A 27,654-nucleotide genomic window follows, 5' to 3' on the forward strand; every position below is an offset into this window, starting at 1 on the left:
GCAAGTTGAGGTTGGAGCTAGCAGCAAAGCTGATTCATCACTGATAAAGATAAACGAAGCAAGAAAAAAGAGCCGCAGATATGACTGCTTTTTCTCCTTTCCGTTCAGAAGAGAACCAACTACAAGAAATTTTTGCATGACTGAAATCACCTTTATATGTATCTGATCACAGGGGAAAATGACATGATGCCAATATCCTAGCCCACCATGAGCAGTACTACTACAAGGAAAGAGCTTACATGTGATTCATACGACACTTTCAACGAAAATCATTGTTCCTAGATCACTTAAGTTCAAAAGCAGGTTAAACTAGTAGTGGATTGAACATGTGTAGTTGTGTAACTGGTTCTTAGAAGATTCACACAGTTTTAATTTTGGGCATGAGTGGTAAAATTAGAAGTACTGTGCAAACCCTCTACTGGGTTAATTGCACGCGATTATGTCTAACATGTAGAAAGATAGGAATACTAGCCTTAAAATGTAACCAAATGAAGTACTCTATAGGAGGGCCATTTCAAATTTACCTACCAGATTGCAAAAAATAAAAATTCACAGGAGTAATAAATAATGGCCAACATAGTCATAACCTAATTCAATAATGGTGAAATATTATAAGTACTGAGCTTATACCTGAAAATACGACTAATGTTTGCTACTTTCTTCTTCCCACTGTGCCTGTAAGCGTTCTCCTCAATCTTATCACCTTTATGGGCATTTCTCTTTCAGCAAGTCTCACAAATAACTTGGTCAATCTACCAATTAAGAACATGAGAGATCCTAGAAAGAGTCCCAGTGTCATTCCATGTACAACCATAACCTATCGCCACAATTTTCCAAAACAATCCATCAAAAATTGTGATCATCTTCCTCCTGTAGTAACACCGGTGGATGTACTTTCGTCTAATTATCCTCACATTCCTTCGACAATGGCAACCCACATAGTCCTAAGTTCTTAGCATATGAACCATTAGAAATGTATTAAATTGTGAACCCAGGGGTATGGGACCATGGAGACGGTTCCATGAGAGGTTCAAGACTTCAAGAAACGTCAAACTTGTTAATTGGCTTGGAATTCTTCCTTTGAGCTTGTTAGAGGAAATGTATAATGATTCAAGGCTTGTCAAGTTTCCCAAAGATTCTGGAATATGGCCTATAAGGCTATTATGAGAAATGTTAAGCACTATGAGGGAATTGAGCTTTCCAATGACATTTGTAATCTCTCCGCTGAAATTGTTGGATGAAAAGTCAATTGTTGTGAAGATAGTGAAAATTCTCTGCATTTCGATCTCAATGTCCTTTAGTGTCATTGTGACAAAATCGTGATAATAACTATTTTCATCACACATGTATTTTTGGTCTGGCATAGTTTTATTCTTCAAAGCTTAGAAATGTTCGAAATATCTCATTGGCAAATGGCTACTGAACTCATTGTAGGACAGGTCAACGATTTGAAGCTTAAGAAAGGAAAACTTACTATTCGAAGTGTTTATGGGACCATGAAATTGGTTGGATCGTATGACAAGAACCTGCAACTGAGGAAGAGTCTCCAACCAATATGGAAATGTGTCGTTAATTTTGTTGTTTCCGATGTTTAGAACTTCCAAGCTTGTACAATCGACCAAAGATCTTGGTAGTGGACCTTCAAATTGACTTCCACTCAAATCATGACTTCGTAGTACATTGGGCTTTGCAAATGCCAAGGGAAGGGTTCCCGTGAATCTATTGGAGCGCAGATTCAAAACTGAAAGAGCACTACTAAAATTTCCCAAACATTGTGGAACCGCACCGCTCAAATTATTGTGAGACAAATCAAGAATCTCAAGGGATCTCGCGTTGCAAATCGCCCAATCATGATGATACAAAGAGTGTGTAGAAGAAGAAAAAGACAAGGGAGACGATGAGGAAAAAGCAAGCTGATATTGGGAGAAATAGAGAAGGAATTGAAATAGCCACATTAATGACCTCATCGATCCTTTATTGAAATGAAAAAGAAAAAACAGGTTGAGAAAAAGAGAAAAGATGAGCAGTGGATTAGGGTGCTAATGGCTGTGGTGGGAGTACTCTAGCTTGCCGGCCATCTATAACGAAGTACTCTAGCAATACCCCTCACTGATTCAGACTTCCAAGTCAAGTCAATATGTTGAAAACTTGGCCATTGAAAAAGATATTTTTCTCAATTCCATCAGGGATCAGTTCCCCTCCATACTTCATCCCTCCGCACCCCTCTAAAAGTGTGATCTGAACTAGTCATCTAATAGAATACGCAAAAATATGAGTGATACCTTAGGAATGCTATAGATCGACTAACTTGACTTGGAAATCTCAATCACTAGCCAAGTTAATAATTAGTGGTGATACCTCAGTGTATGAATGAAGACCATGCTTTTAATTGAGTGGACGACCCATCGAGGAAGCAAGCAAATGATGGCCCATTAGATTAGACCTCTCGTTTGCATTATTATACCAAGAATAAGATGTCCACCAACCAAAGTTCCATTGATTGCATTCTCACAAGTCTGAGTCATATGATTTTACTTTTGATCCTTGTTTTTTCGACTTTGGTTGAAATTTTTATACTTTTTCGATTTCTCACATCGAGACGTAAAAATTTGACCCAAATCTTGTACAAATAAATAGTGAACAACGTAAAAAAAAAATATTTGTCCCACCTTAATTTTATTCGGTGGTTTGATCTGTTCATGTGTGTGGAGCCTACACACTTGTGTTTGTGTTTTGGTATAATTTCTGGATAAAACTTTCTGTGTAAAAAGAAAGGGAATTGATAATGCCAAAACCTTTTCTATTCCTGCAAAACCCCTTTTTGTTCCTGCCAAAACTTAAGGTTTCTCTTTCATTACAGGACTTGATTGCCCTCTACTACACCACTTGTTTTATGAAAATGCCCCTTTAAAATCATTGTTCCTAGTTCACTTAAGTTCAAAAGCAGGTTAAACTAGTAGTGGATTGAACATGTGTAGTTGTGTAACTGGTTCTTAGAAGATTCACACAGTTTTAATTTTGGACATGTAAGTCCCCTTTCCTCAGCTCCGAGACTCTACTCAGTCAGTCAGTCAGTCAGTTCCACTAGTCAGTCAGTCAGTCAGTTCCACTTCTCATAACGACTCCTGAATTTTTTGAAAAAGAAGATGTGCTTATCATGTTTTGTGCTACCACGGTACAATAGGCCTGTCAATGGACCGTATCGGATCCGAATTCGATATCGGATCCGAATTCGATAGCGTCGATCTGATAATCTGAATCTGGTCATTTAAATACGAATCGGATCGGATTAATCCGTTATCAATCCGATCCAAGCTTTATTTTTTTTTAATTAAAAAAAAATGTAAATTTTTTATTTTGCAAAAAAAAATGTTTAAGAAGTTGTATTTTTATTTTAAATTAAAATTTTTTTTTGGCTAAATTTTTTGAAGTAAAATAGTTTTCGGATCGGATCCGATTTTTTGGATTCGAATTACCACTATAGGATTCGAGTATTATAGGATTCGGATCGAATTCCAGTCTTATCGGATCGGATTTGTCGGATCCGGATCGAATCCGATCTATTGACAGGGCTACAGTAAAATGTGACTTATCCCATCCATCCATCTCATTAAACTTGACATACTTCTCCTCCATTCAAAAAAGTCAAGTCGATTGGACGTCGACATGTATCGAAACTTACCATATTTGTGTAACCATTCATTTCTATTTAGGCTAATATGACTTAACAAAGCCTTCATTTGTATCCAATTATCTTGAATTTTTTGCATGAATGATAGGCAAATTGAGGGCTACAAAATAAATACTTGGGATTGTCAAATAGAATTGTGTGACGAGCTTCATTTCACGTACACGAGGGACCACATGAGTTCATTTTATCTCTAACTTTTGTGGCTCAAAGTCAAAAGAAAAAAAAGTCTTTGTGCTTTGTTTTTTTGAATAGGAATTGTATCTTCGCTAGTCCCCTTGAAGGATTGGGTAGTTCTATCCAGCCCATTTTCAGGCCCTATCAGAACCCACTTTGATTATTGGGACCATTTACGTTTTAGACCTCATCGAGCACATTAACCAAGTGAAAAATCACAACATTGGATATTGTTTGTAATGTTTTATGAATAAATTTATCTTCAGATAAACAGCACTGCAACGCTGGAACGAATCTCATGTTTCTCAAGATGTCTGTGTTTCGAAAAGATATCAAACCATTTCCAATCAATATCATTTTTGACGTTCCTAATGTTCTCGACAAGGTCTAAGAAATGAATGGTCCCCATCAATTGAATTGCGCCAGACAAGACTTTCTAGTCCTCAAAGGGACCGGAGATGATCCATTTGCTTTTTACAAGTGAGCCTATACTCGTAGTAAAACTATAACAGCCACTGTCTCCCTTTGGGCAGTTTTATTGGCCATACTATGAATCAGGATACATAAAAGGACGAGTAATCACATAATTAAGATTAATAGTGTATTATGCACCTCTTTGTTTTATTTGCACACAGTTTACTATAAAAGTTACATCTGTAAGCTTATCTGATGACTGTTTTTCATACTGGGTTTTATATCTTCCCAAACGGATAGGCCAATCATTTTTTGGGTAAGCAGGTAGATACATAAAAAGATAGGTAGATGGGTCAATGTTTGTTTTTTAATGTCATTTTAATCAGACTAAAACATCTATGCAGATTTGACATGGAGGGATACGTTACTGGGTTTGGAAATCCTGATTGGGCACGTACTCATTCGGCTGCTACGACAACAGCTCCTGCTGTTTTGGCTGTGTTAAGTGGAGGTGCTACATGTATGGGTAGAACTGTCATGGATGAAATGGCATACAGGTTCGGTTTAAACTTTAAACACACTGTTCTTCTACTTAAGCTGGTTGTTCTTGTTGGAAGGGGTTTAGGAGGACAAAAATGTGTATCTTTAGAGTTCTCTTCTGATTGTAAAATTTCAACTGAAATATATGTTTTGGGGCAGTATAAATGGAGAAAACAAGCATTATGGGACTCCAAAAAATATTTGTTCGCCAGATCGGTTGCCTGGAGGATCTTCAAGTGGATCAGCTGTTGCAGTTGGTGGAATGCTGATAGATTTCTCCTTGGGTGAGTTGTGCCTTTATTATAAGCTTGTTGTTTTTTCTATTTATGCTTCATAAGTTGGACCAAAAGGTTTCCTTTGTCACAGGCACCGATACTGGAGGAAGTGTAAGAGTTCCGGCTTCGTACTGTGGGATTTTAGGGTTTCGGCCTTCTCATGGTGTTGTTTCAACCACTGGGGTCATCCCTTTGGCACAAAGTCTCGACACTGTTGGTAAGGAAGCATACACAATATTGAATACCACGAAAGCTTTTTGGCCTTATCTTGCAGGGACTCGTAACAAGGTAGCCCTAGAAGTCTATGGCTGGAGGAAGTAGCTGATCTCCTGACTAAGGGGAAAGAGTGGAACTGAGACATTCAACTATTCGTGTTAAGCAATTAGTTTTATATAGTGACACAAAAATCTGAACGTGGAAAAGGCTGAAAATGCAGAGAATATGATGTGGTAAATGCAAATATGTTTCGAGCCTTAGACCCAAGAAGCGAACTTCTCTCTGACTTTCCCCACAACAGTAAACTAACGTGTAAAGAACATTCTCAATCCATTATAAACTCTACCATGACAGCCATTTGTCCAACTTGTGACTTCGTTAAGCAACAACCATTTACCACAAAAATTCATTAGTTTAGATGCATTGTTAGTTTGAATGAGAATGACTCCCAATCTGGACAGGAAGTACGAGAAAATCATTATAATAGCTAGGCTGTTGTGTCCATGGCCATGCCCATGTTAAGTTTTTGTGGCACTCTTGTGTCCATGCCATTCTGTTTATTGTGTGATTGGTTTACAGTACTTATGAAGATGCTATTGGTAACTTCGAGTACTTTTTTAATCAGTACATAATTCATAGTTGAGCACTTGTTATTCAGGGTGGTTTGCTAGGGATGCCGACATCCTAAACCGAGTCGGACGGGTATTATTGCAGTTGCCTGAGGTGGAACCTGTGAAACCTACTCACATCACTATTGCAGAAGATTGTTTCCAGCTTCTAAGCATCCCAAGTCAACGAGTTACTTTAGTCCTCGTTAAATCGGTGGAGAAGCTATTTGGTGGTAAGTAGGCTAAATGTGTACAATTCATCCGTGTTTGTAGTTTACTCCAGCAGCCAAGGGCATAGGTTCCATGTTGTTTTCCTAATGGGCTTTAATTGATGAAGCACATCTCACTTGTGCACGGATGCTATGAACAACTGTTCGACTAGTCATCTTCACTATTAATTGCATTTTGCTGCACTCCTAAGTTTGATTTACATCACCAATTTGGTGATGCAGGTCACATTTTAAAGTATGTGTGCCTTGGGGACTATGTTAAAGACAACGTTCCGACTTTGAAGCATTTCAAGGGCGAGAGACTGGAGGATCAAGAATGTAATGTTGCGCCCTTGGCTGCTCTCTCAAGTGCCTATAGGCAGCTTGAAAGGTGAACCTTATGAAGTAGTCTTATTTGGGATCAATCTTTTTGTTTCTTATTTTGACTTGAATAAGACTGTTTTTCATCGTGTGTTTACTCCTCTGTCAATTGCCTTTGTAGGTCCGAATTCAAGAACAATCATGGTCGGTGGGTTAGTACAGTCAAACCTGATTTGGGTCCTGGTATATCAGAAAGAGTGTGGGCAGCCGTGAGGTCAACAGATGAAAATATCGATGTTTGCCACTCGGTGAAGACTGAACTACGTGCTGCTCTCACTACTCTCTTAGGGGTATTCTCTATCTCCTTTATCTCAAAAGCCAAGTAACTTCTGTAAAGTGATAGTTCTATCCTTGTATATCCTTTGAGTCATCCAAAATTGTTGAGCTTCAATTATGCATATCTATGAAGCACAAGTGCTTCTAAAACCCCATTGTACTAGTATCCATAACGCATTGGGTACCTGTAATTTGCATGGTACTTCTAAATCCATATCAGATATAAGAGAAACGTTCCGAAACTTCTCTTTTTGACTTTTGCCTTACCTTTGAAGTGCCCTATATATCATTATATCAAATCATACCCAATATAGAGATGAAGCTAAGTCGATAACGACTTACTTTTTCCATGCTCAGCATGTTTGTAGGATAAATATTTGGGTTAGTTCTTTTGTATAATGATATTAAATTTTGATTTCTACTTTAAGTTTGACATTAAACTATTATTTGATGTTGCATCTTTCAAAGTCATTTAGCTATTTCCTTTATTTGAAGCGCATTTATTACGTGTAAATTATTGCTCCAAATTATAAAAACAAATTTGCCATGGTTGTACCCAACAGTACCCATATCCTATTTTTTTAGGTTTAGCTGTATTGTACATTCAACGAAGAAATAGCCGAGACCTACGGTGGATGTGGTCAAAATTAATATTTAGTCTTGCTTCAGTTTCTGGGCTTATGAATGATCTTCTTGGGATCGGATAAATGACAAGAAGCTTGAATTAAGCAAGAAGACAACATATTACTGATCAGCAACTTATTTCCCGTTCTTACCTGTACCATTCATTCTTGTTAATTATGTAGGACCACGGTATCCTAGCAATCCCCACAGTTCCAGGGCTTCCACCAAAATTGCAAACAGAGCCATCTACATTGGAAACATTTCGTTTCAGAGCTTTCAGCTTGTTGTCTATTGCTGGAATGTCTAGCTTCTGCCAGGTTCTCTCTCTCTCTCTCTCTCTCTCTCTCTCTCTCTCATATAAGTTATATAAGGACCTCCCACACATACACACACACAAAAATGTGCATCTGTGTGGCACATGAACTTGTCATTTAGCTTCTTGATTACCAAAATAGTATTTCTACATGTATACAAAAGAGTCCATGTGGCATATTAACTCAATATTTACCTTCTTGATTACCAAAATGGTATTTTTGACAGAGACACAAAAGTGCATGTGTGTGACATATGAACTTAATATTTACCGTTGTGATTAGCAAAATAGTATTTTTGAAGTTGGTCTATTTCACAGGTAAGCATACCACTAGGAACGTATGACAATCTTCCCGTGTCAGTTTCCTTGTTAGCGAAACATGGATCAGATGGGTTCTTGCTGAATCTTGTTGAGACGCTTTATGGAACTCTCAAGGAACAAGTTGAAATTGCTCAGGAACTGAGTTACTGAAGTTCTTAACTTGTTAATGTAAACTTCTATTTCTTACTGTATTTGAATAAATAAGAGCGGTGTTGCATTTTTACATTTCACGACCGTACATGTTTATGACCTAACCTTGACTCTTGACAGCTAAACATCTTGTATTTTTCTCCAATAATTGAACAGGGAAGCCTTCATAGTTATAAACAATATATTATGGCGGGATCGTTATTTCAATGGACAATTTTTTTAATTTCCCCTTTCCTGTAAACTAAAATGTAGCTCAGAGGTCAAATTTGTGGCCTTTCCAGGTTTAAAAGCCTTGCATTGTGGGCTGAACACTTCAGCCTTGTTTTCAACCAAGTTGGTGATTCACGGGGAAACTTTCCAAATAATTCTCAAACTTTGACCTCATTGTCTAATAGACATCCAAACTTTTGTTAAACTTTAATTACACACCCAAACTATTGAACCATTATTCATAGCCTAACACAACACCGCACACATTTCCATAGCCTAAACATCATCATCGGCCCTCTACTGTAGTCGCCTCCACCGCCGGAAGTGGTTTCTCCTCTTCCATACCTTCCCTAAAGATAGCTCTTCCATCTTGTCTGCCACCGCCCTGGAGTCGGACATAATTTTCTCCCTAACCGCCTCGGTTCCATTCCTCTCTGCCGGCTTTGATTTCCCCTGCACACTTGCGACGATGTTAACTGGGTTTGAAAATAGAGCAATCTCACTTCTATCCAGGAAAAGTTTTAATTTTGAAAACAAAATGCATTTGGGTTTGATTTTAAATGGGTTTGATTCTCTCTGTTTTGAATGGGTTTGATTCTCTCTGTTTCAAATGGCTTTTAAAACAGATCAATCGATCCCACGTTTTCAATCTTAAACCTACCTACCATCCCTGTCTATTTCTCGATCCCTAATGAAGAATTTGTTTTTACCCTCCACCCCTACCCCAGAACCTGTTTATGAAAAGTAAAATCAACAAAATTGAGAAAGAGCACACAGTGAAATCCATTCCGGTAAATTGTTCAAGGCCGAAGTATAGTAGCATTACTTGGAAGAAGGATGAACAAAAGCAAACCACAAACAACACCAGACCACAAGGATGCAACAAAATCAAACGTCTAAAATCTCAAACAACCACAAGCTAGCTAGTCAGCTAAACCAACACCCCCTATACTTTATAGCCTGTCCTACGCGCGAGAAGTTTTACAACGATAGTATGAAAGGTAGCCCAAAATCGTCATTTTCTTGCTGATCATCTAATCGTACATTGCTCCGACATTATCTCAAACAGCAACAAGAGCTTCATCCATATTTCACTGCGACGGAAAGAAAAACACGTGAGTTTAAAAACAAAAGCCAAATAATTCTGTAGACGTAGGCCTCCCTTTTTTTGGTGGTTGTGTACGAGGCAATAAATCTAAGGGCAAATTTTTGTAGTTGTCTCTCTAGTTTTACAGTTGTCTCAATTTCGTTCCTCTAGTTTCAATTGTCTCAATTTCGTCCTTATTGTTTGTTTTACATTCCAAATTGGTAAAATTGTCAACACCGTTAATGAAACTAACGGAAAAATATGATTAAAAAGAGTCTTCGGGTACTCGTTGAAAGGCCTTAGAGCCAAAAATTCATTATGATCATTTAGGATAAAATAATCAAAAAAATAAGATATTTGCACTGGTTCAACCAGATTGAAAATTGGAATACATAATTTCTTAACTATATTTTTTAATATATAAACGGTGTAAAAAATGAATAAATTTTTTTTAGTGCAAACTACTTTTCGAAATGAATAAAAAATTTCATTTTAGCTGATGATCGGCATAACTGGAATACCAAAGTAGAGTGGATTATGGTTTCGTTTCTTTGATAATTCATGGTTTCCAAGCCCGTATACTAGCATCCCTGGGGAATCAGTCACATGGTCTGGGCCAATTTTAAAGCAGGGATAAAGACCTATATGAATTGGCTCTACAAAAATTGAAAACACCGATTTGAATATAAGGCCTATAATTAGCAAACACACTTATCAAAAATAAAGTAGCAAACGAGTAAATTTATGGCCCCATTTCTTGACACTTACGGTATGTTTTGTTCGATGAAATTGTAGACACCCCATTCTGGACTGTCCAGAAAATGCTATTTTTTCCGATTTTTTATTTTCCAATGATGATTAATGGTCGAGAACAGTCTGAGGACAATGGTGTGTTTGAGCTTTGAGCGTCCCGAACCTCTTTCAAACCCACTTCAAACCCTTCAAACCAGAGCCAAACAGCCCCAGCAGAACCCAACTGGCTTACGTCAGTAACTTGATGACGTACGCCAGTTAACTACCACGTGTCGGTCATCGACCGTTGACCTAGTTATCATTGGCGCACGCCAATCCATATGTGGCGCACGCCAGTAAATCCCAGTCAAATCAACTTTAATCAACCACATGGACGAGATTTTTGTGCCACTCTGACGTCGGCCACAGTCTCCCTGATGAATACTCTCGGCAGAGACGTTCCCTCTCTCTCCTACACCCCCCATCAAGGCAAGTTTCATGCATTTAATGCATGGGAGGCTCCCTTTCTCAACCAACCAGCCAAACAAGGCCTTAGGCCTTAGCCCAACTGATCTCAGTCTATCTCTCCTCTATAAATACCCCCCTTGCATTCCTTTACAAGGGGTTAGCCACATTAAGGGGTGCAACATTTCTTCTTCTCTCCTCTTGCTCTCTATCTCTCCTCTTCCTTTGAAAGAGAAGGGAGGCCAACTCACTTCCATACACCCCACTGATATCCAGTCACCATACAACCTCCATCTTCAACCCTTAAGCTCAATACCACCTTCAAACCTCAACACAAAAAGGTATACCACCTTTATGTTCCGTTCTGTTTTCAACTTCTGAGGGAGACTAGTAAGGTCCAGGCTAGTACGCAATACTAGCACTGGCCTTAAACTGGTAAAATACGACGAGTCTGAGATAAGACATGGCGCACGCCAGTACACTTATGTCGTACGCTAGTCATGGCTGTACGAGCACTAGTGGCGTGGGGATCATGGATCATCATTTCTGCTAGCTTACATTTCTGTCAATCACCTTAGTATGCTAATAATCAGTTTACTGCTTTCTGTATATTTAGAGCTGCTAGGCTGTAATATTTAATGGTTATTCCTTGTCTGCTTTGGGGGCCTCTGGGATCCTTCTGGTCATGTTTCAGAGCCCAGATGATGCAAAAGCCAAGCACTGGACCAAGATCAAACTGGCGTACGGCCTTTTATGGCTGGCGTACGGCAGTGCTCACCATGATCTAGTGGTTGGCCCTTGCATCTCAGCTAGGTCTTGGCCTCTTTCGTATCCCCACACTATTTTTGAGATATTCTGTTGTCCTTCGTGGCTTGAAGCCTTCTTATCTGTCTGTAACTTTATATATTCTATTCTATTAAACTGCATGGTTTGTCCTAGCTGTGCGCTGGTCCCTTTCCAGAGCCCAGAGGGTTGCAAACAAAGACTGTGAGACCATATAAGTGGAGTACGCCAGTTTTGTTGTGGCGTGCGCAGGTATGGTCAGCATGCGGTGGCTCGGCCAGTGCATGCTGGTGCGGAGCCTGCTCATTCCCCTCTTAAGCAGCGTACTCCAACTTATTCAGGCTGTTTCTCAGTGCTTGTTCTCAATCTATATTTATTGTTACAAGCAAATCATCCATAAAGCATCTTGTCACATAAACCACAACTTATTACAGTTTAATTCCCATTAATTGTTCCCCCGCCCTAACTGGCCAAAAATGATCAAATGAGAGAAAAATGCAAATGTTTTACAAAACAAAATGCCTGAGTAGAGACCGATCTCCGGATTGGGCGAGAGAGGTGCCATAAAACCCTTCCCTTCTCGTAACCTGGCCCCGAACCTCAGATTTCGAAGGTGACGACGGACCGATCTATGCCTTTTCAAAATCAAAACAAACGTGGCAAACGTTTTCGAGTTCGGTTCCTTGGGAATTTCACCACTAAAACCCAAGTGGCGACTCTAAATCGTGGCGTTCGCTGCGCTTTCTCCGGAAAAGGGGCCGCACCCAATCTTTTAAAATGGACCCGATCGAGCATTTTTATCCTTTTTTTGGGGCGCGTGCCCACAGTGGCGACTCTGCTGGGGATCTCCTTGCGTTGATTGGTACTTGGCGATTAATACATAATTGAGCAAATTTCAAAAGTCTGTCAAAACAGTACGCTTCGCGCTGCTGAAGAACGGAATGGTAACATAACAGGATCTCAGCATCCGACCAATCCGAACTGGGGCTTTTATTATTGTCTCCAAATATCAATTAACAAAAGTGAGCCAAACTTCAAAAGGCGTTTGTTTTCAAAACATTGCATTTCTCTCTCGTCGAATCATTCTTCGGCATTCTCCGTTCGCATCGATGGTTGGTCAGCCCCGTTGAGGTGTTTTAGGTAACCGGCACAATTTATTGGAGCCCGGGGTCCTCAAACGCCCAACAACCTTGGACGATGATGAGTCGTACTACCGTTCGACCATTGCTTTGCTCTATGCATTGCAGTGGGAGGTATATCGCGGCTCTAGTCAGAGGAACCCCTTTAAGCCAAAATCGGCCTCTACAACGCTTACAAAGCACTAGAACCTTTCAACCTAAGACAGGAACCCGCAGGATAGGATTATTTGCATCTAACCCCCATATCCTGTCTATGTGTTACCGCTTTCCTTATCGCATGCCTGTACACACATTCGTGACCGTTTTTGCGTAGGAGCATGCTAGGGCGACTTTTTAGGATGTCTTTCGTCGAGTCTGTCTCGCGCCCGTTCGACATTGCCTTGGACCGATGACGAGTCGTGCATCTCGATGTTGCACGTTACCAAAGTTTTCAAGTCCTTAATCAATGAGGCTTCGGGAAACCAATACTTCCTAAGTCTTTATCTAAACGTCCGATCGAGGTTTCAAACTGAACAACTAGGAACAACGGAGAAAATGTCGTGATGCTTACACCACTCGGGTTAAAAGTGCTAATCACTTACACCGCTCAGGCTCCAGCACAGTGCTGCTTACGCCACTTCGGTTACGGTATCACGCCATCTCCACCGAGTTGTTCCGAAATCAAAACTTTGAAACTTCAAGAGTGGAAAAGCCAAAGGCTTAGGCTATTTTGCATGGCATCTCTTAGTAACATTCGATTCAATCAAGGATACACCATCGAAAATAAAATCTGAGGATTCTATGGCAAATGTCCGAGTGTCGTAAGGCAGACTCTCTCTAGCTCTAGAGTCTAGGAGGACACCGACGACGTTGGCATGCTCATTTTCCATTCTTTTCGTTTCTCTCAAATAAAATGATTGCAGGCTATCACTGAGCTCTTGTGCTTTGCTATCTAGTCATGCCGGTGTCGAAGCAGGGTTCCGGAATCAAGAGCCAAACCTACTTGGGGCCGTCCGTCGAGTCCGTTTAAGGGTTTGATTTGGGGTTTGTCTCTCAGTTGATCACAACGGAAGCTCTGGCCTGCACTGTGTCACGGGAGGATTCGCCGCCAACCACTCCGCACGAGTCCCCTCCATCTACTCCGTCTCCGCCAGTATCTCCCAAGCTTGTTAAAACAGAAGTTCTAGCTATGGCAGATGTCCCGCCTCCCAACCTCGCTACCGTATTGGCAGATCTGCAGTACAACCTAGCCATCATGCAGCAAAGGGCCGACCAGGCCGACGCCTCTGTGGCCAATCTCCAAACCTTAATCGAAGAACGACTTCCTCTCGCAGCAGGAGGGGAAGGCGGTGAAAGACGAGAACGGGAAATCGTTGCCGAAGAGGACCCTCTGATCGAGAATCCTGCTCCAAGCTCGGAAATGGCAGCTTTGGTCGCCAAAATGGCAAAATTGGAAGAGGCAGTTGCTAAGTCCGAAAGAAAAGGGGCAGGAGTGCTAGACATGGATCGCCTTTGCCCGTTCCCGAACGCCTGGCTGCCCGATCAGTTCAAGATGCCCGACTTCGCGAAGTTTGACGGAACCGGGGATTCGAAAACGCACCTATTGGCCTATCATGGTGCAATGAAGCTACATGGTGTTGGGGAAGACGCGATGGCTCAGCTATTTCCACAAACCCTTGCCGGCCTCGCCTCCCAGTGGTTCTTATCACTCGACATCTCCAAGAGACGGACATGGGAAGACATCGGCACTGCTTTCAATGCTCAGTACAATTACAATGCCCAGCTCAAGATGACCACCCGAGAGTTGGAATCAACCAAGATGAATGCAAAAGAGTCTTTCGCGGACTTCATCCAGAGGTGGAGGGCCAAGGCTGCTCTCATGCCCGATCGCCCGAGCGAGAAAGACCAAATCCACATCATTTCCCGTAATCTGCAGCCGAATTTTGCTAAAAACCTCGTGTTGGTTCAAGGAGCGAACTTCGAGACTTTCTATGACTCCGGGTTAGCCATCGAAGAAGCTCTCCAAACTGGTGTTCTACCCAGAAGTGAACATTCCTCTTCTACCTCAGCATCAAAATCAAAGCCCCGTGCGTACACTGGAAACAACACTGCTCTGTTTGGTGGCAATAGCTACGCCAGCACAACCTCTGCTAACAATGTCTCTGCCCAAAGCTCAAACCACATCGCCGATGTCAACCAAGTTCAAATCCCTCAAAGACCCCGAAACTGCAACCAACCCCGTAACTTTGCCAATTTTGAGGCACCACTCTCTCCTCGGTATTGGAGAAGTTAGTCAAAATCGGACACCTTAGGCCTCTAACTCCAACTCCACTTCCTCAAAATCCACCCCCCAGTCACAACCCCAATGCCTTTTGTGCGTACCACCAAATGCCCGGCCATTACACTGACTCTTGCTATCGCCTTCGTCATGCGATACAAGATTTGGTGGACAATGGCACCCTTCCAACCCCACCTATTAAGCCCAATGTCATTACCAACTCATTGCCTAAACACGATCCTAACCCTCAAGTAAACCAGATAACCCTCAGCTCCACCATATTCAACCCCACCGACCATATTACCTCAGCTAGTAACCCTAAACCACTCACACCCTTTCCTTCTGAGCCAAGTGTTAACATGATGGCAGCCGGTTGGGCCATGGAAGACAAAGCTAAGGAATGGGAGGGGCTTTGCAATGATTGGATCGAGCAGTACAACATGGGGTTTCCCGCACACCCTCAAGTCAATCAAGCATGGCTAAACCAGTGGGAGGAAGAGTGGAATGCGGCACAGACTGACCCTCTGGACGCTCTCTCTCTGTTCGCACTCTTTACCAGCCTGAGCTAAACCAAGTTGAGGAAGAAGCCGAGGAATACGTGTGGGATCCATAACCCGATGAATGGCAAATAGGTCAGGGTCTCAAGGCTGATTCGAACCAGGATGACGTCAATGAGGAATACTGGGATTACTATCAAGAATGGGAGATCGTGTCTGACGTCCGCCGCCCGCTCGGCGCCATGCTACCTTTGGTGAATACGATTGCCGGCATGGTCGGCCGCTACGCCCATGAGCTTGACCCCACTCTCGACATTGTCTCCGTGGAACAGCCTCGCCCTATTGTTTCGGCTCCCGGAGATGACTGCTTGATCATGGTCCTAGATGCACCTCCCGCCGACCTTTGGGATACAGAGGAAACCATTAAGACTCCGTCGCCTGCCGATATTTGGGATGTGGACAACATTGTCGATCTGAATATGGGGAACGAAGTGTGGACTGTTAACACTGCCCTTGTCGACGGAGGATTTTGGGACGTTCCGTTTGTCACCAATCCGGGGGCACCCTTTGAAGAAGATGCTGCACAGGATCCTACTTTTTGGGAAGGATTAGTGATGGAGGATTTGGAATGGGACTCAGCTCTGGGGCCAGACTCGTCCGCAACGGTGGCGTCAACAGACAAGGGAAAGTGCAAGTTGGAAGAGGTACCAGCCGATCTGTGGGATTCTATTGACTCGTCTTCTTGGTGGGACGTTGCCAATGTCACAAGGAGTGGTTGAGTGTTTCAGCCATCCAATCTCCAGGCTGGAAGCTCGTCCAATCCGCTTGCTCAGAAAACCACCGCTCCCGCTGCTCAAAGGAATGATCTGGTCTTTCCAAGTGGGGTTCCCGAAGAAGACGCTATTTAGAAACAGCTCGAACGGATTCCGGCCGCCATGTCTATATGGGGTTTGATATCATCATCAAAGGAGCTTCGTGAAAAGCTGTCCTCCGCTTTGGCCCGACTCACAGTCCCAATTGACATCACCCCCGAGGCCATGATTACTCTTGTGCTGCCACTCCTCTCTAAGCACTCTGTCACGTTCACCGAGAGGGATTTGCCCATCGAAGGAAATACTCATAACCGCCCGCTGCACATCACCGTCAAGTGCCGGAGGCATTGGGTGCCAACCGTGCTAATCGACAATGGCTCCGCCATTAATGTTTGCCCGATGAGGGTTGCCTACCACTTGGGGCTCTCCAAGAGTGACTTAACGCCCTCCAATCTGGCCGTCAAAGCGTACGACAGCACACGCCGTGTGGTGGAAGGGACTCTAACTCTGAAACTCCATGCTGAAGGCTTTGAAATGGACGTAGAATTCCATGTTGTCGATGTCCCTACTACCTTTAACCTGCTGCTGGGCAGGCCATGGCTTCATAGGGCAAACATCATGGCGGTACCTTCAACTCTGCATCAAAAGGTCATGCTGGGGCTCCCTACCGGGACCTTGACAATCTGCGGGGACTCTGGGATCCGCCCATTCACGAATGACGGAACGCCTGTCTTGGGAATTATGTACGGGGAAGAAGACTCAGACTTTGAAGGATTCTCTTTCGACACATCAGGCTCAGTCTTCGCCATCGCCATGGATGATGATTTCACCATAAGCTCAACTGTCCTCGAGATGATGAGGAAAATGTCATTCATGCCTAGCCTAGGACTCGGGGTCAACCAACAAGGGATCGCTGAGTTCCCTGTCTTTCCTTTCACAGAAGGCCGCTTTGGTCTAGGTTACATTCCGCCGACCAAGGACGCCAAAAAGAGGAAAGACACGGGAAAACCTCGAACCCTTTTTGGTAACCTCGACAGCTATTTTGTTCGAGAAGGATGAGGCTCTGCTTATTCGGGACAGATAGAGCCGTTTTGGGATCTAGAGACTTGCACCTGGCTGCCGGGATTCAAAATCTTTGCTGCGGACACCTGGTCCGACGGTGAAGAGGAAACAGCCGAAGAGAAGCTTGCTAAAGGGGCATTCAAGAAACAGCTGGGTCGGACCAAGGAGAAGTTTGACTGGCTGAAGGCTTTTGATCAAGGGGGTCTGGAGATGCTGTTCTCCTAAGTAGGTTTGGTTGGCAAAGGTGAGGAAGCTGAAGTGCTGATGCTTGGGCCCGACCCCTCAAATGCTCTCGAGGACCCTACCTCACTCATCATGAAGGCACAGGGAAGTATCAATAACTGCATTTTCACTCCGCGTTTGACATGCATTGACGATATATCTGAATCTGACACAGAGTCTGTCGAGTCTAAGTCTAAGTCAGAGTCGGAGTTTGTGCCTCTCGGCCCTCCGCGTCGTAGCTTTTACTTTGAGTTCGAGTCTTTTGTACTTGGCAACCCTGTTGGGCTTTATGAAATGCATGATCCTGCTTCTGACTACTTTGCTAGCTTCTAAATAAACTGTGTCGACCCGAACGATGAAGGAACAGACTTCAACGGGGACATCCCGGCTGAGTTGCATTCCCTCATCGAAAAGGAAGACGAAAGGCATGTTCAGCCTCTAAAAGAAAAAGTAATTTTTGTAAACTTGAAAGACGAGGATGACCCCTGCATGATGCAAATTGGTGCAAATCTGTCCCCGAAAAATCACGCTGGAACGATCGAGCTTCTCAAGGAGTTTCCCAAGGTTTTCGCATGGTCTCACAAGGATATGCCCGGCATTGATCCTGAAAGAGTACAACATCAAATCCCGTTAGAACCCAGGGCTGTCCCTGTCAAGCAGAAACTCCGTAGGATGAGGCCAGATTGGGTTCAGAAGATCAAAGAGGAGGTTACCAAGCAGATAGACGCAGGATTCATAAGGGTCGCAGAGTACCCCAAATGGGTGACCAACATCATGCTTGTCCCCAAGAAGGATGGAAGGATCCGAGTATGCATCGACTTCAGGGACTTAAACAAGGCAAGCCCCAAAGACAATTTTCCCTTGCCACACATTGACGTGCTTGTGGACAACACGGCGGGGCATGCCTTGCTCTCTTTTGTCGACGGATTCTCCGGATACAACCAGATCTCTGTGGTGCCTGAAGACCAAGAGAAAACGACATTTGTCACGGAATGGGGCACCTACTGCTATGTAAAGATGCCATTTGGGCTGAAGAATGCTGGATGTACTTTCCAAAGGGCCCAGACGACCTTGTTTCATGATTTTATCCATAAAACTGTTGAGATCTACGTCGACGACATGATTGTGAAGGCAAAGGAGGAAAAGGACTATCTTTCGTCACTCAGACAGTTTCTTGAAAGGCATCGCAAGTACAACGTACGTTTGAACCCATAAAAGTGCACATTTGGAGTCACGGCGGGCAAGATGTTGGGATTTCTGATCACTGCAAGGGGAATTAGAGTAGACCCTTCCAAAATCAAGGCGATTCTCGAAATGGAGCTGCCAAAGGTGTGCGAAGCTTTCTAGGGAAGGTCCAATTCATCAGCAGGTTCATCTCCAAGTTAACTTTAACTTGCGAGCCGCTATTCCGTTTGCTCAAAAAAGAGGTCCCGTTCGAATGGACAGAGAAATGCCAGGCCGCCTTCGAGTCTATTCAGAGGTATTTGCGGAACCCGCCTGTACTGATGCCGCCTACGCCAGGTCGACCTTTGATTCTTTATCTGTCCGTCTCTCCAATAGCCATGGGATGTCTACTAGCACAAGAAGGAAGCAACGGGGTCGAGAAAGCTGTGTACTATTTGAGCAAGAAAATGGTGGGGTCCGAGGAGCGCTATACCCCTTTGGAGAAGACATGTTGGGCGCTGGTTTGGGCTACCAAAAAGCTTAGACACTACATGCTAGCCTATTCGGTGAGACTGATTTCTCGGATGGATCCTATCAAGTATTTGTTCGAGAAGCCCGCCCTCACCCATAAACTAGCACGTTGGTTGCTTCTGCTGGCTTAGTTCGAACTCCAACACGTCACGAGAAAGTCTGTAAAGGGGCGCGCCGTGGCTGAGTTTTTGGCTGATCACCCGATCGACGGCCCGGAAGACATGGATTTCACTTTCCCTGACGAGAAGGTGTTGACAGTGGTCAAGGAAGTATGGACGCTCTATTTTGATGGGGCTGCTAACCAGAAGGGGTTTGGGATGGGAGTCTTGTTGATCACGCCCGCCGGCGCTCACATACCGCTCACTTTCAAGCTGAATTTCGATGTTACCAATAATCAAGCTGAGTACGAGGCTTGCATCGTCGGAATGGAAGCTGCTATTGCTTTAGGAGTCGAGAAGCTAGAAGTAATTGGGGATTCAAACTTGGTGGTTTCCCAAGCCAACGGAGATTGGAAGGTTCGTGAGGAAAAGCTGAAGCCTTATCACCAAGATTTGGAAGAACTAATTCCTCGTTTCAATAAGGTGACTTTCACCCATGTCCCGCGCTTGAAGAATCAGTTCGCCGATGCTTTGGCGACTTTGGCTTCAATGATCGAACTTCCTATAGGCGTTAAATTGCGGCCGATTGTGATTGAATAGAGGGATTTGCCTGCTTATGAATATATCAACGCCATTGATGATGTCGATGATGGCCTACCCTGGTACCATGACATTTGGAACTTCATGGAGCGTGGGGAATTTCCTGCTGAGGCCACAAAGAAGGATCGGATTGCTTTACAGAGGTTAGCTTCTCAGTACATCGTCTGTGGAGGGAAGTTGTACCGAAGGTCTCACTGCGAGATGCACAAGCTCTGTGTCAGTGACGTCGAGGCAACAAGGATAATGGAAGAGGTTCACGAGGGAATCTGTGGGCCTCACATGAGCGGTGTCATGCTCGCTAGGAAGATCCTCAGGCAGGGTTATTACTGGTCTACAATGGAATCGCAATGCATCGACTATGTACGGTGCTGTTACAAATGTCAAATCCACGCGAACCTACAACACGTCCCTCTGTCTAAGTTGTATGGCATGACCTCGCCGTGGCCTTTCTCTGTTTGGGGCATCGATGTTATTGGGATGATCAGACCGTCTGCTTCGAATGACCATAAGTTCATACTAGTGGCAATAGACTACTTCACTAAATGGGTCGAAGCCGAATCCTACAAGACGCTAACAACGGTTCAAGTTGCTCAATTCATTTGAAAGAACATCATTTATCGGTACGGGGTTCCTCAGGCATTTGTGTCGGATAACGGAAGTCATTTTAAGGGAAGGGTTCTGGAGCTCTTTGAGGAATTCGGCATCGAGATCCATCATTCAACGACCTATCGCCCACAAACAAATGGAGCGGTCGAAGCTACAAACAAGAATGTCGAGATGATCATCAAGAAAACTGTCGAGTCTGCAAGGGATTGGCATGAGCAGCTGCCTCTCGCCCTCTGGGGGTATCGAACGTCTATCCACACTTCAACTGGTGCAACTCCTTTCTCTTTGGTCTATGGGATGGAGGCAGTGCTTCCCATCGAGCTTGAGGTCCCGTCACTGAGAATCATGGTCGAAAGTGGTCTCGAAGAATCTGAATGGCTAAGCGGGAGGTTTGTCGAGCTGATGTTGTTTGATGAGAGAAGGCTCCGGGCCTTGTATCATGTTCAGGGGTATCAGTGTCGAATTGCTCGCGCGTTCAACAAAAAGGTGAAATCTAGGGGTCTAATCGAGGGTGACATGGTTACAAAGGAAATTCGGGCCCCAGTGTTTGATCCTCGCGGGAAATTTAGGCCGAAGCGATCCGGGCCTTACATCATCAAGACCATCCTGTCCGAGGGTGCTGCTAAGCTCATCGACCTCGACGGTAACGAATTCAACACCCTGGTCAACCTGGATCAACTCAAGCGTTACTATCCCTGAGAGATGCTCGCTGGATCGAAAACCACAAGGGTGGGCGATTCCAGGCAAAAGTTAGAGTAGCCTGCTAGAACGAAAACCTAAGGAGGCGGTTCTAGGCAAAAATAAATAGGCAAAAGTCAAAAGCTCGCTAGGCCGAAAACCTGAAAAGGGCAGTCCTATGCAAAAGTTAGAGCGTAAAAGGAGAGGTAAAATACACGAGTGAACCTTAGCCTAAACTACGTTCTGACCTGATTCCTTGAAATGGGATACGTAGGCAATCTCACCTTGAGATTTGGTCACATTCCATCAAAATTTCGATCCAGGTTGGCATTTTTGGGTTCACATCGCAGTTTGAGAAGGTTGAGCACAAGTCAAGGCTGCATTGAAGAGAATCAAAAAAGGGAAAACCCATCGTCTTTCAACTTTATTTCAAATTACTACTTCTAATACATGAGCTGAGCATAAAAGTTTTAAAACAGTTAAAGCATAAAAACAGAACGAAATGCTTAAGAACCCTAACGGCTCACAGTTTATTCTAAGCATAGAAAAGTGGCCCGGAGTCAGTTAATGTTTTCCCTTGCGCTTACATCCGCTCTCAGCCACTGTCTGTAGCGACTCCTTAGCCCTGTGGTAAATTCCGGCATCTCAACCTGAAGGGCCCTAAGGCCCTAGCGCCTCTGGTAACCGTTGAGGGTTTGAGCGTAGAAATTCGGGACACGGAAGTCCCCAATATTGATGCGGTGGTTCTCCTGAGAAGCGCCCAATTGGCGAAGGACACGACCGAAAATGTAGAAAGTAAAGCTCGACAGTCCTGCGATCACCATCCTATCGAATCCATCGAAGTGAATAGCCATGTCCGGGAGGTCCAGCCAAGGGCACCTCCAGGCGATCTCGTCAGGCTGCATTTGCTGCATGAACTCGTACCAACCTTCTATATCCATGTCGGGATACCGCATCTCCCTTTGATGAATCCTCTTTGGAAAGAGATTCCAACCCGCCACTGGAGGGTGCAAGAGACTTAGTTTGTCCGACAGTAACAACTGCATGAGCGAAAAGACAAGTAAGAAGTCAGATAAAGCATGAGCGAAAAGACAAGTAACGAGCTAGGAAGCAGCTTACGCCGAATGTCGAGGTAAAACGAGAATGTGTGAAAAGCCAGAAAAAGGTGAGCTGAGTGAGTTTACCTGAAGCAAAAGCGGGCTCCCGCTGAAGACGGCCGACTGGCCTGTGTATACCAGATCCAAACCCAAGAGTGTCTCTGCCAGGACCAAAGGGATCATGTTCCTTCGTGCCCCCATCTGGGCAGCGACGCTCACAAGCGAAGGGCTGACCTATCCGTGGGCTGGCATGAGCAGATAGGCGGCAAGCAGGCAGATTACCAAGGCAAAGCGGCGGCGCGCTTAAGCTTCGTCGCTATCCAAATCGCCGTCTAGATTGTACATCTCAATCAGCCGCATGATGTTCATTTGGTCGCCCTCAAGGATAGCGTACGCCAAACCCCGGGAGATGTTGAGCGAGCTGGCTAGCAGTTTGGGCATGCTCGCTTGATAAGGCGGAACAACTAGCGTAGGGGACGAGTAGGTCCGGAGGTATGCCTGGAATTCCTCAACGGTCGGGCACATCTCGTCATCGCCAAAGCGAAAGACATGGACGTCAGGGTCCCAGAATCTGAGGGCAGCCCGTAGGAGCGCTGGGCGGAACGGCACGTGCCGAAGAAAACAGAATGAAGCAAGACCGTGATATTGGAAATTGAGCCAGTAACGCTTAGAAATTGCGTCAACTAGGGCCTAAGCAAACTTGGGAAGGGCTATCCATGGAAAGTGCTGGAATATACTAAGGAAAGGGGGAAGCAATGCAGCCGTGAAGGCCACAATGCATGTGCCCCAGCTTTATAGGCCTTGGCCATCTCCTGATACTACATTCAAATATCATGCTAGCTTCCAAACCACACCCCTGCAAAGGACACTGCCTTCTGGGAGCTCAGACACCGTGTGCAAACCGTGTGAGGGTAAAAAACAAAGTGGCTCCTGAAAAAGGACAGTTGGTCAGTCAAGTGGATCTGGCACTCAAAAACCTAGAGTACGCCAGTTTGTAACTGGCATATACGTGTCCCCCACTTACTGGCGTACGGGCCCCAATTTCTGGCGTACGCCAGTAAGGTTCACCAAAAACTAGTTTACAGCAGCTACTGCCTTCGCATGGTCGTTTTCAATTCTGGGGCTGGCTTTGACCGTTTGTTGATTCCTATAAGTCATAAATATCATTTGGGACTATGGCAAGGCGTCGGATTCCAAAAGCCATGCTCAATGGAGATTTCGGACCCTCGGTGGCCGTTTCAAGCCAAAATCAAGGATACGGGAGGTCAAATCTCGTTTCAGGGGCTTTTGCCAAGTTTTGTCATACCATGCATGTTACATAGGACTTATGTGACTGTATGGGGGTGTCGGTTTCGGTCCGGGACCATATCGAGTCATCTTTTGCGTCTTATGTCCATTTTTGTGGCATTTTTGGCTTTTCTTCGGTATTTTCCTCGCACCAGGACAATTCTACCAGTTTTGGTAGTTCGTACAAGTCATTATGCACCTATGTTACCTTTTAAAAGGGTCAGTTTCTTTCCCCCGGGAGAATCTCAGAGTTTGGCCTACCAACGCCCGAATCTCCCGTATCCTCCGTGTGTCAGGGATACGTGTCGTATCCTAGGGCTTTTCTGTCCATCTTTTCTTCGAGCTAAGTCAATCGTGTGCATATACAAGTGTCTTTTGTCGATTCAGAGCATTCGTTAATGCATGTTAGATATTAGCGGGTGGTTTGTTCTTTTCCTTTACCGAATCTCATCAAAAACAAAGGAAACTGATAAACAGTAAATGCAAAAATTTTATACTACTGTGTCAAAACGTAAAGGTGGAAATGTATCAAGCATCAAAGCGGCACAATGGCCTAAGAGGAACTAAAAGTATCAAGGCACACTCGCTCGAAAGTAAAAAGGCTCGCAGGCCCTGTCCAAAGTATCAAAATATCCATCCCAAAGTATCAAAGTACCGGCAAAATAAACTAAGGCTCGGTGGTAGCCCTCAGTCGTCAAAAAGGTCCTCGTCCTCGTCGTCCTCCTCGCTCTCCTCCATCTCTCGCGGGTCCATCCGGAATCTGGGGTCGCTTGCCGAGTCAGAGCCGCTGCTGAGGGACGTTTGCTCCTCCTCTTCTTCTTCTTCTTCTTCCTCTTCTCTCCTTTTCTTCTGTGAGGGTCCCTCGGCAAGCCTCTTCTCCGTAGGCCTCTTCCTTAGCTCTCAGCAAAACTGGAGCTCTTCGCTAGCCGAAGTGATCTGCACTCCCCGTTCTACCCTCGCCGCTGGCCGAGAGGAGCTCGGTGCTACCTTCTTTGTTGGAGGAGGCCACACGCTTTTCCTCTTAGGAGCCGCCCTAGCATGACCCTGCATGATCATTCAAGTCATTTAGCATACATTGTGCATGTTGTATATATTGAAATGCTAAGTGCAGGAAGTTTCGAAAGCAATCCTATTAAAAAGCAGAACGGAAAGTTATACCTGAGGTTGCACAGCAGGGGCTGGAGCTGGCGGAGGGTAGTGCAACTGCAAAGAGGCACCGCCCGCTATCTTGTGAAACTCCTTCTCCATGGCCTTCATCAAGCAAGCCGCCTCACGTACCCATTCCATCGGGGCCTGTTATACAATTTTGGGCTCGAAATCAGAATACAAGCAAGATATACATGCCGAAAGTAAAGTAAAGGGAACTACAAAGGGATGAAGAATATCATACCGGTCCTGTGATCTCTGCTGGCTCTGTCCGGGCAGGCTCAAAATGAACTGTGGCCTCCTCTCCCTATGCGTCCCGCACCGCTAGTGTCCAAGAAAGCCGAGGCAGCCCGGTCGCTGTGGCATAGTCGCTCCTCTCTCTCGCCCGAGCTGCCCTGCTCTCCCGACTCCTCCTTTCCTCGCCGGCCTCTAGCGCCTCGCCCTGCACAGCAATGTGCTCCAACACTCCAAGCGGCCTCGCTAAGCGTTGCCTCCGGTAGACAGCATAATCACGCTCGGGCCTTAGAAAAGCAGCAAGGCCGGTCGGAACAGTGAAGCGCCGCAGCTCAGCCAAGGTGTACTTATCTGTGTGAGAGGCGTGAGGTGGAAGTGGCCTGGGAACCTGGAACTCGAGGAAGCCTAGTGACTGCCGCGTCACCAGGTCGCCTAAGTACCACCGCCACCCAAAGGCCGACTCCAACAACACCCGGCTCGCTGTCACCACCCTACTCCGCGCTAGGTACTCAGGCTCAGGCTCGACATTGCTCCATGGGTTCCACTCTACCTACAAAGCAATTGCACAGATTCAAAGGCATCAGCGACATCATTAAGGCAATTCTAAGGGCAGAATAATCAATTCGACGTATTGCTTACCTGAGTACCAGACAGCTCGTCAAGGTATGACCGAAAGGCTAGGAGGCGCCCTTTCGACTTCTTCTTGCCGCTGTACATAGGGCCCCAAATCATGGCACGAGGGAGCATCCTCAGGTTCGGGCACTTGTTCTCCGGTGGGTACATCTTCAGCACTTCATAGGCCCACAGCTGCAAATGGTCAGACAATCAAAGCATCAGAATACAGTTCATATGCCAATCAAAGACAAGTCCAAGAAAGGGAAAAATAGGAAATAAATTGCAAATTTTGTTTCTTACCTCCCACACTCTTCAGTAGCCGGCCGTCGCCTTCTTCCCCCGCGAGAATTCCCCCATGAAACCATAGCAGGTGCCTAGAGCTGCTCTTTCCCACTCGAACCGTGAGGCTGTGCGCAAGTCATAGAGGGCTGGCAAGTAAGACAGGTGCACCGTGGATCGCTTGTTCGGGTACAACGTAGCCCCGAACAAGTACAACAAGTAGGCCATTGCCATCTGCTCTGCCTCCAACTCTGAGTCCTGCTCCCTTCCGTGCAAATACCGTCTGAACTGGTCATAATGAATGGTCTCTGCTTCGCCTGCTGGCGCCTGCCCTAAGAACCACTCTTAAGCCCTAGGGTCCCTGTGAATCTCCGAGTCAAACGTGATAGGCTCCCCTCCTGCCCTCAAACCGGTGAGAGCTGCAAAGTCCGACGGAGTAACCATCATCTCCCTGATTGGCAAGTGGAAGGTGTTCGTGGAATCCCACCACCTCTTGGCCAGCGCAGTAAGTAGGGCATGATCGCTCTTCACGGCCGTCAACGGGAGAATGAACGGCCGGAACCCTGCAACATCCACCAAAGCCCTGACCCGCTCTGGCAACCCTCGGTACAACTCAAGCGAGCTTACAGGACCTCCGTGGCCCTGAGTGCTGGCTGCTCCTTTCTGCATACAAAAATAGACAACAAAAAGAGTCTCATCAGCAATTGCAACTCAAATAGTCAGTCGAATTCAGAATTTTAAAAGTAACTCTACGGTCGAAACAGGTATCGTAAAGGTCGAACAAAGCTATCGGGCACTCGTATTACCCTGTCCAGTTCTGCTATCAGTCGAATCAACTCAAAGGCATTTCTCAGTCAAATTTCGAGCCACGGGGCCTTATTTCTTTCAAGGTACGCCTCTCAGCCGATTTCAAAAGGTTTTCTGTTCGTCAAACTGGTCGATTCAAACTATTGGACACGCCATTCGGGCGTTCAACATGTCATGGTAATCTACTTAGTCGAATTCAAGTTCAAGGGGCTATCTTATCAGTCGAGGCAGCTTATGATTGATTCATGCTTGGCACTAACGGTTTTTATCCAAATTATGGGCATTTTACAAGTCGATTCAGCTACGTCAAGTGTTTTATCGTTCAAGTCAAGTTTCAAAGTCGAGGCATGCTATCCGAATTCTACTTTCTCAGTCAAGCTACATTTCAAGGTTCTGGCCTACGTACGTTACAAGCCAAGCTACGACAGTTCAAAACTACGTAAGGTTATAAATTACGAAGCATGCATATCAAAGTAAGTTCTGAAGTATACCTGCGCCCAGTCCACGGACAGGTGTCTTTGAGGGTCTCTCAGTATGAGCTCTGCGTCATAGCTCTCCCGTAGAGGTACGAGGCTCTCAACCCCAAACGGTATAAACAGGTGTGGCTCGGGCAAAACATAGGTGGTCGCGTCGAACCTAGCACAGGGTGCCAGCCGTATGGACTCTGCGAGTGTCACTGCCCGCTCAAAAGACCACACCTCCCCCTGAGCCTCCTCGGCTGCCTCGGTCTCGCGCGCAAAGGCCTCTTCCTCGGCCCTGGCCCTCACGGCCTCCTCTCTCAAGTGCTCCTCCTCCTGGGCCCTCTCAACTTGTAGGAGCCGATCCTCCCGCGCTACCAGCACCGCAGCCACCACCCCCGGATTCTCTCGGAGCAAGCGACCAAGTTCCTCCTCAGACACAAACTCTGCAAAATCCCCCCGAGTGATGGGTACATGCGCCGAAGACCCTACCGCCGGCCTGAACTCGACCGTCTCCATGGGCACCTCCCCGGATACCCCCTCCTCAACCACGGGACCCTTGCCCCTCGCCGGATCCCTCGGTGGTGTCCCCGGTT

General features: G+C 45.2%; 1 protein-coding gene across 1 annotated transcript; it reads left to right on the forward strand.

The window, feature by feature from the left end:
* The first annotated feature begins 4,094 nt into the window (after positions 1-4,094).
* LOC131301005 (amidase 1-like) lies at positions 4,095-8,406 on the forward strand. The gene is made up of 9 exons (XM_058327096.1): positions 4,095-4,345; positions 4,684-4,836; positions 4,979-5,103; positions 5,186-5,311; positions 5,969-6,151; positions 6,371-6,518; positions 6,630-6,798; positions 7,591-7,725; positions 8,040-8,406. The coding sequence occupies exons 1-9, from the start codon at positions 4,260-4,262 to the stop codon at positions 8,190-8,192; spliced, it is 1,278 nt and encodes a 425-aa protein (XP_058183079.1). The 5' UTR covers positions 4,095-4,259; the 3' UTR covers positions 8,193-8,406.
* The last annotated feature ends 19,248 nt before the right edge of the window (positions 8,407-27,654 follow it).

Source organism: Rhododendron vialii, chromosome 1a (assembly GCF_030253575.1).
Source record: "Rhododendron vialii isolate Sample 1 chromosome 1a, ASM3025357v1".
Taxonomy (NCBI): Eukaryota; Viridiplantae; Streptophyta; class Magnoliopsida; order Ericales; family Ericaceae; genus Rhododendron; species Rhododendron vialii.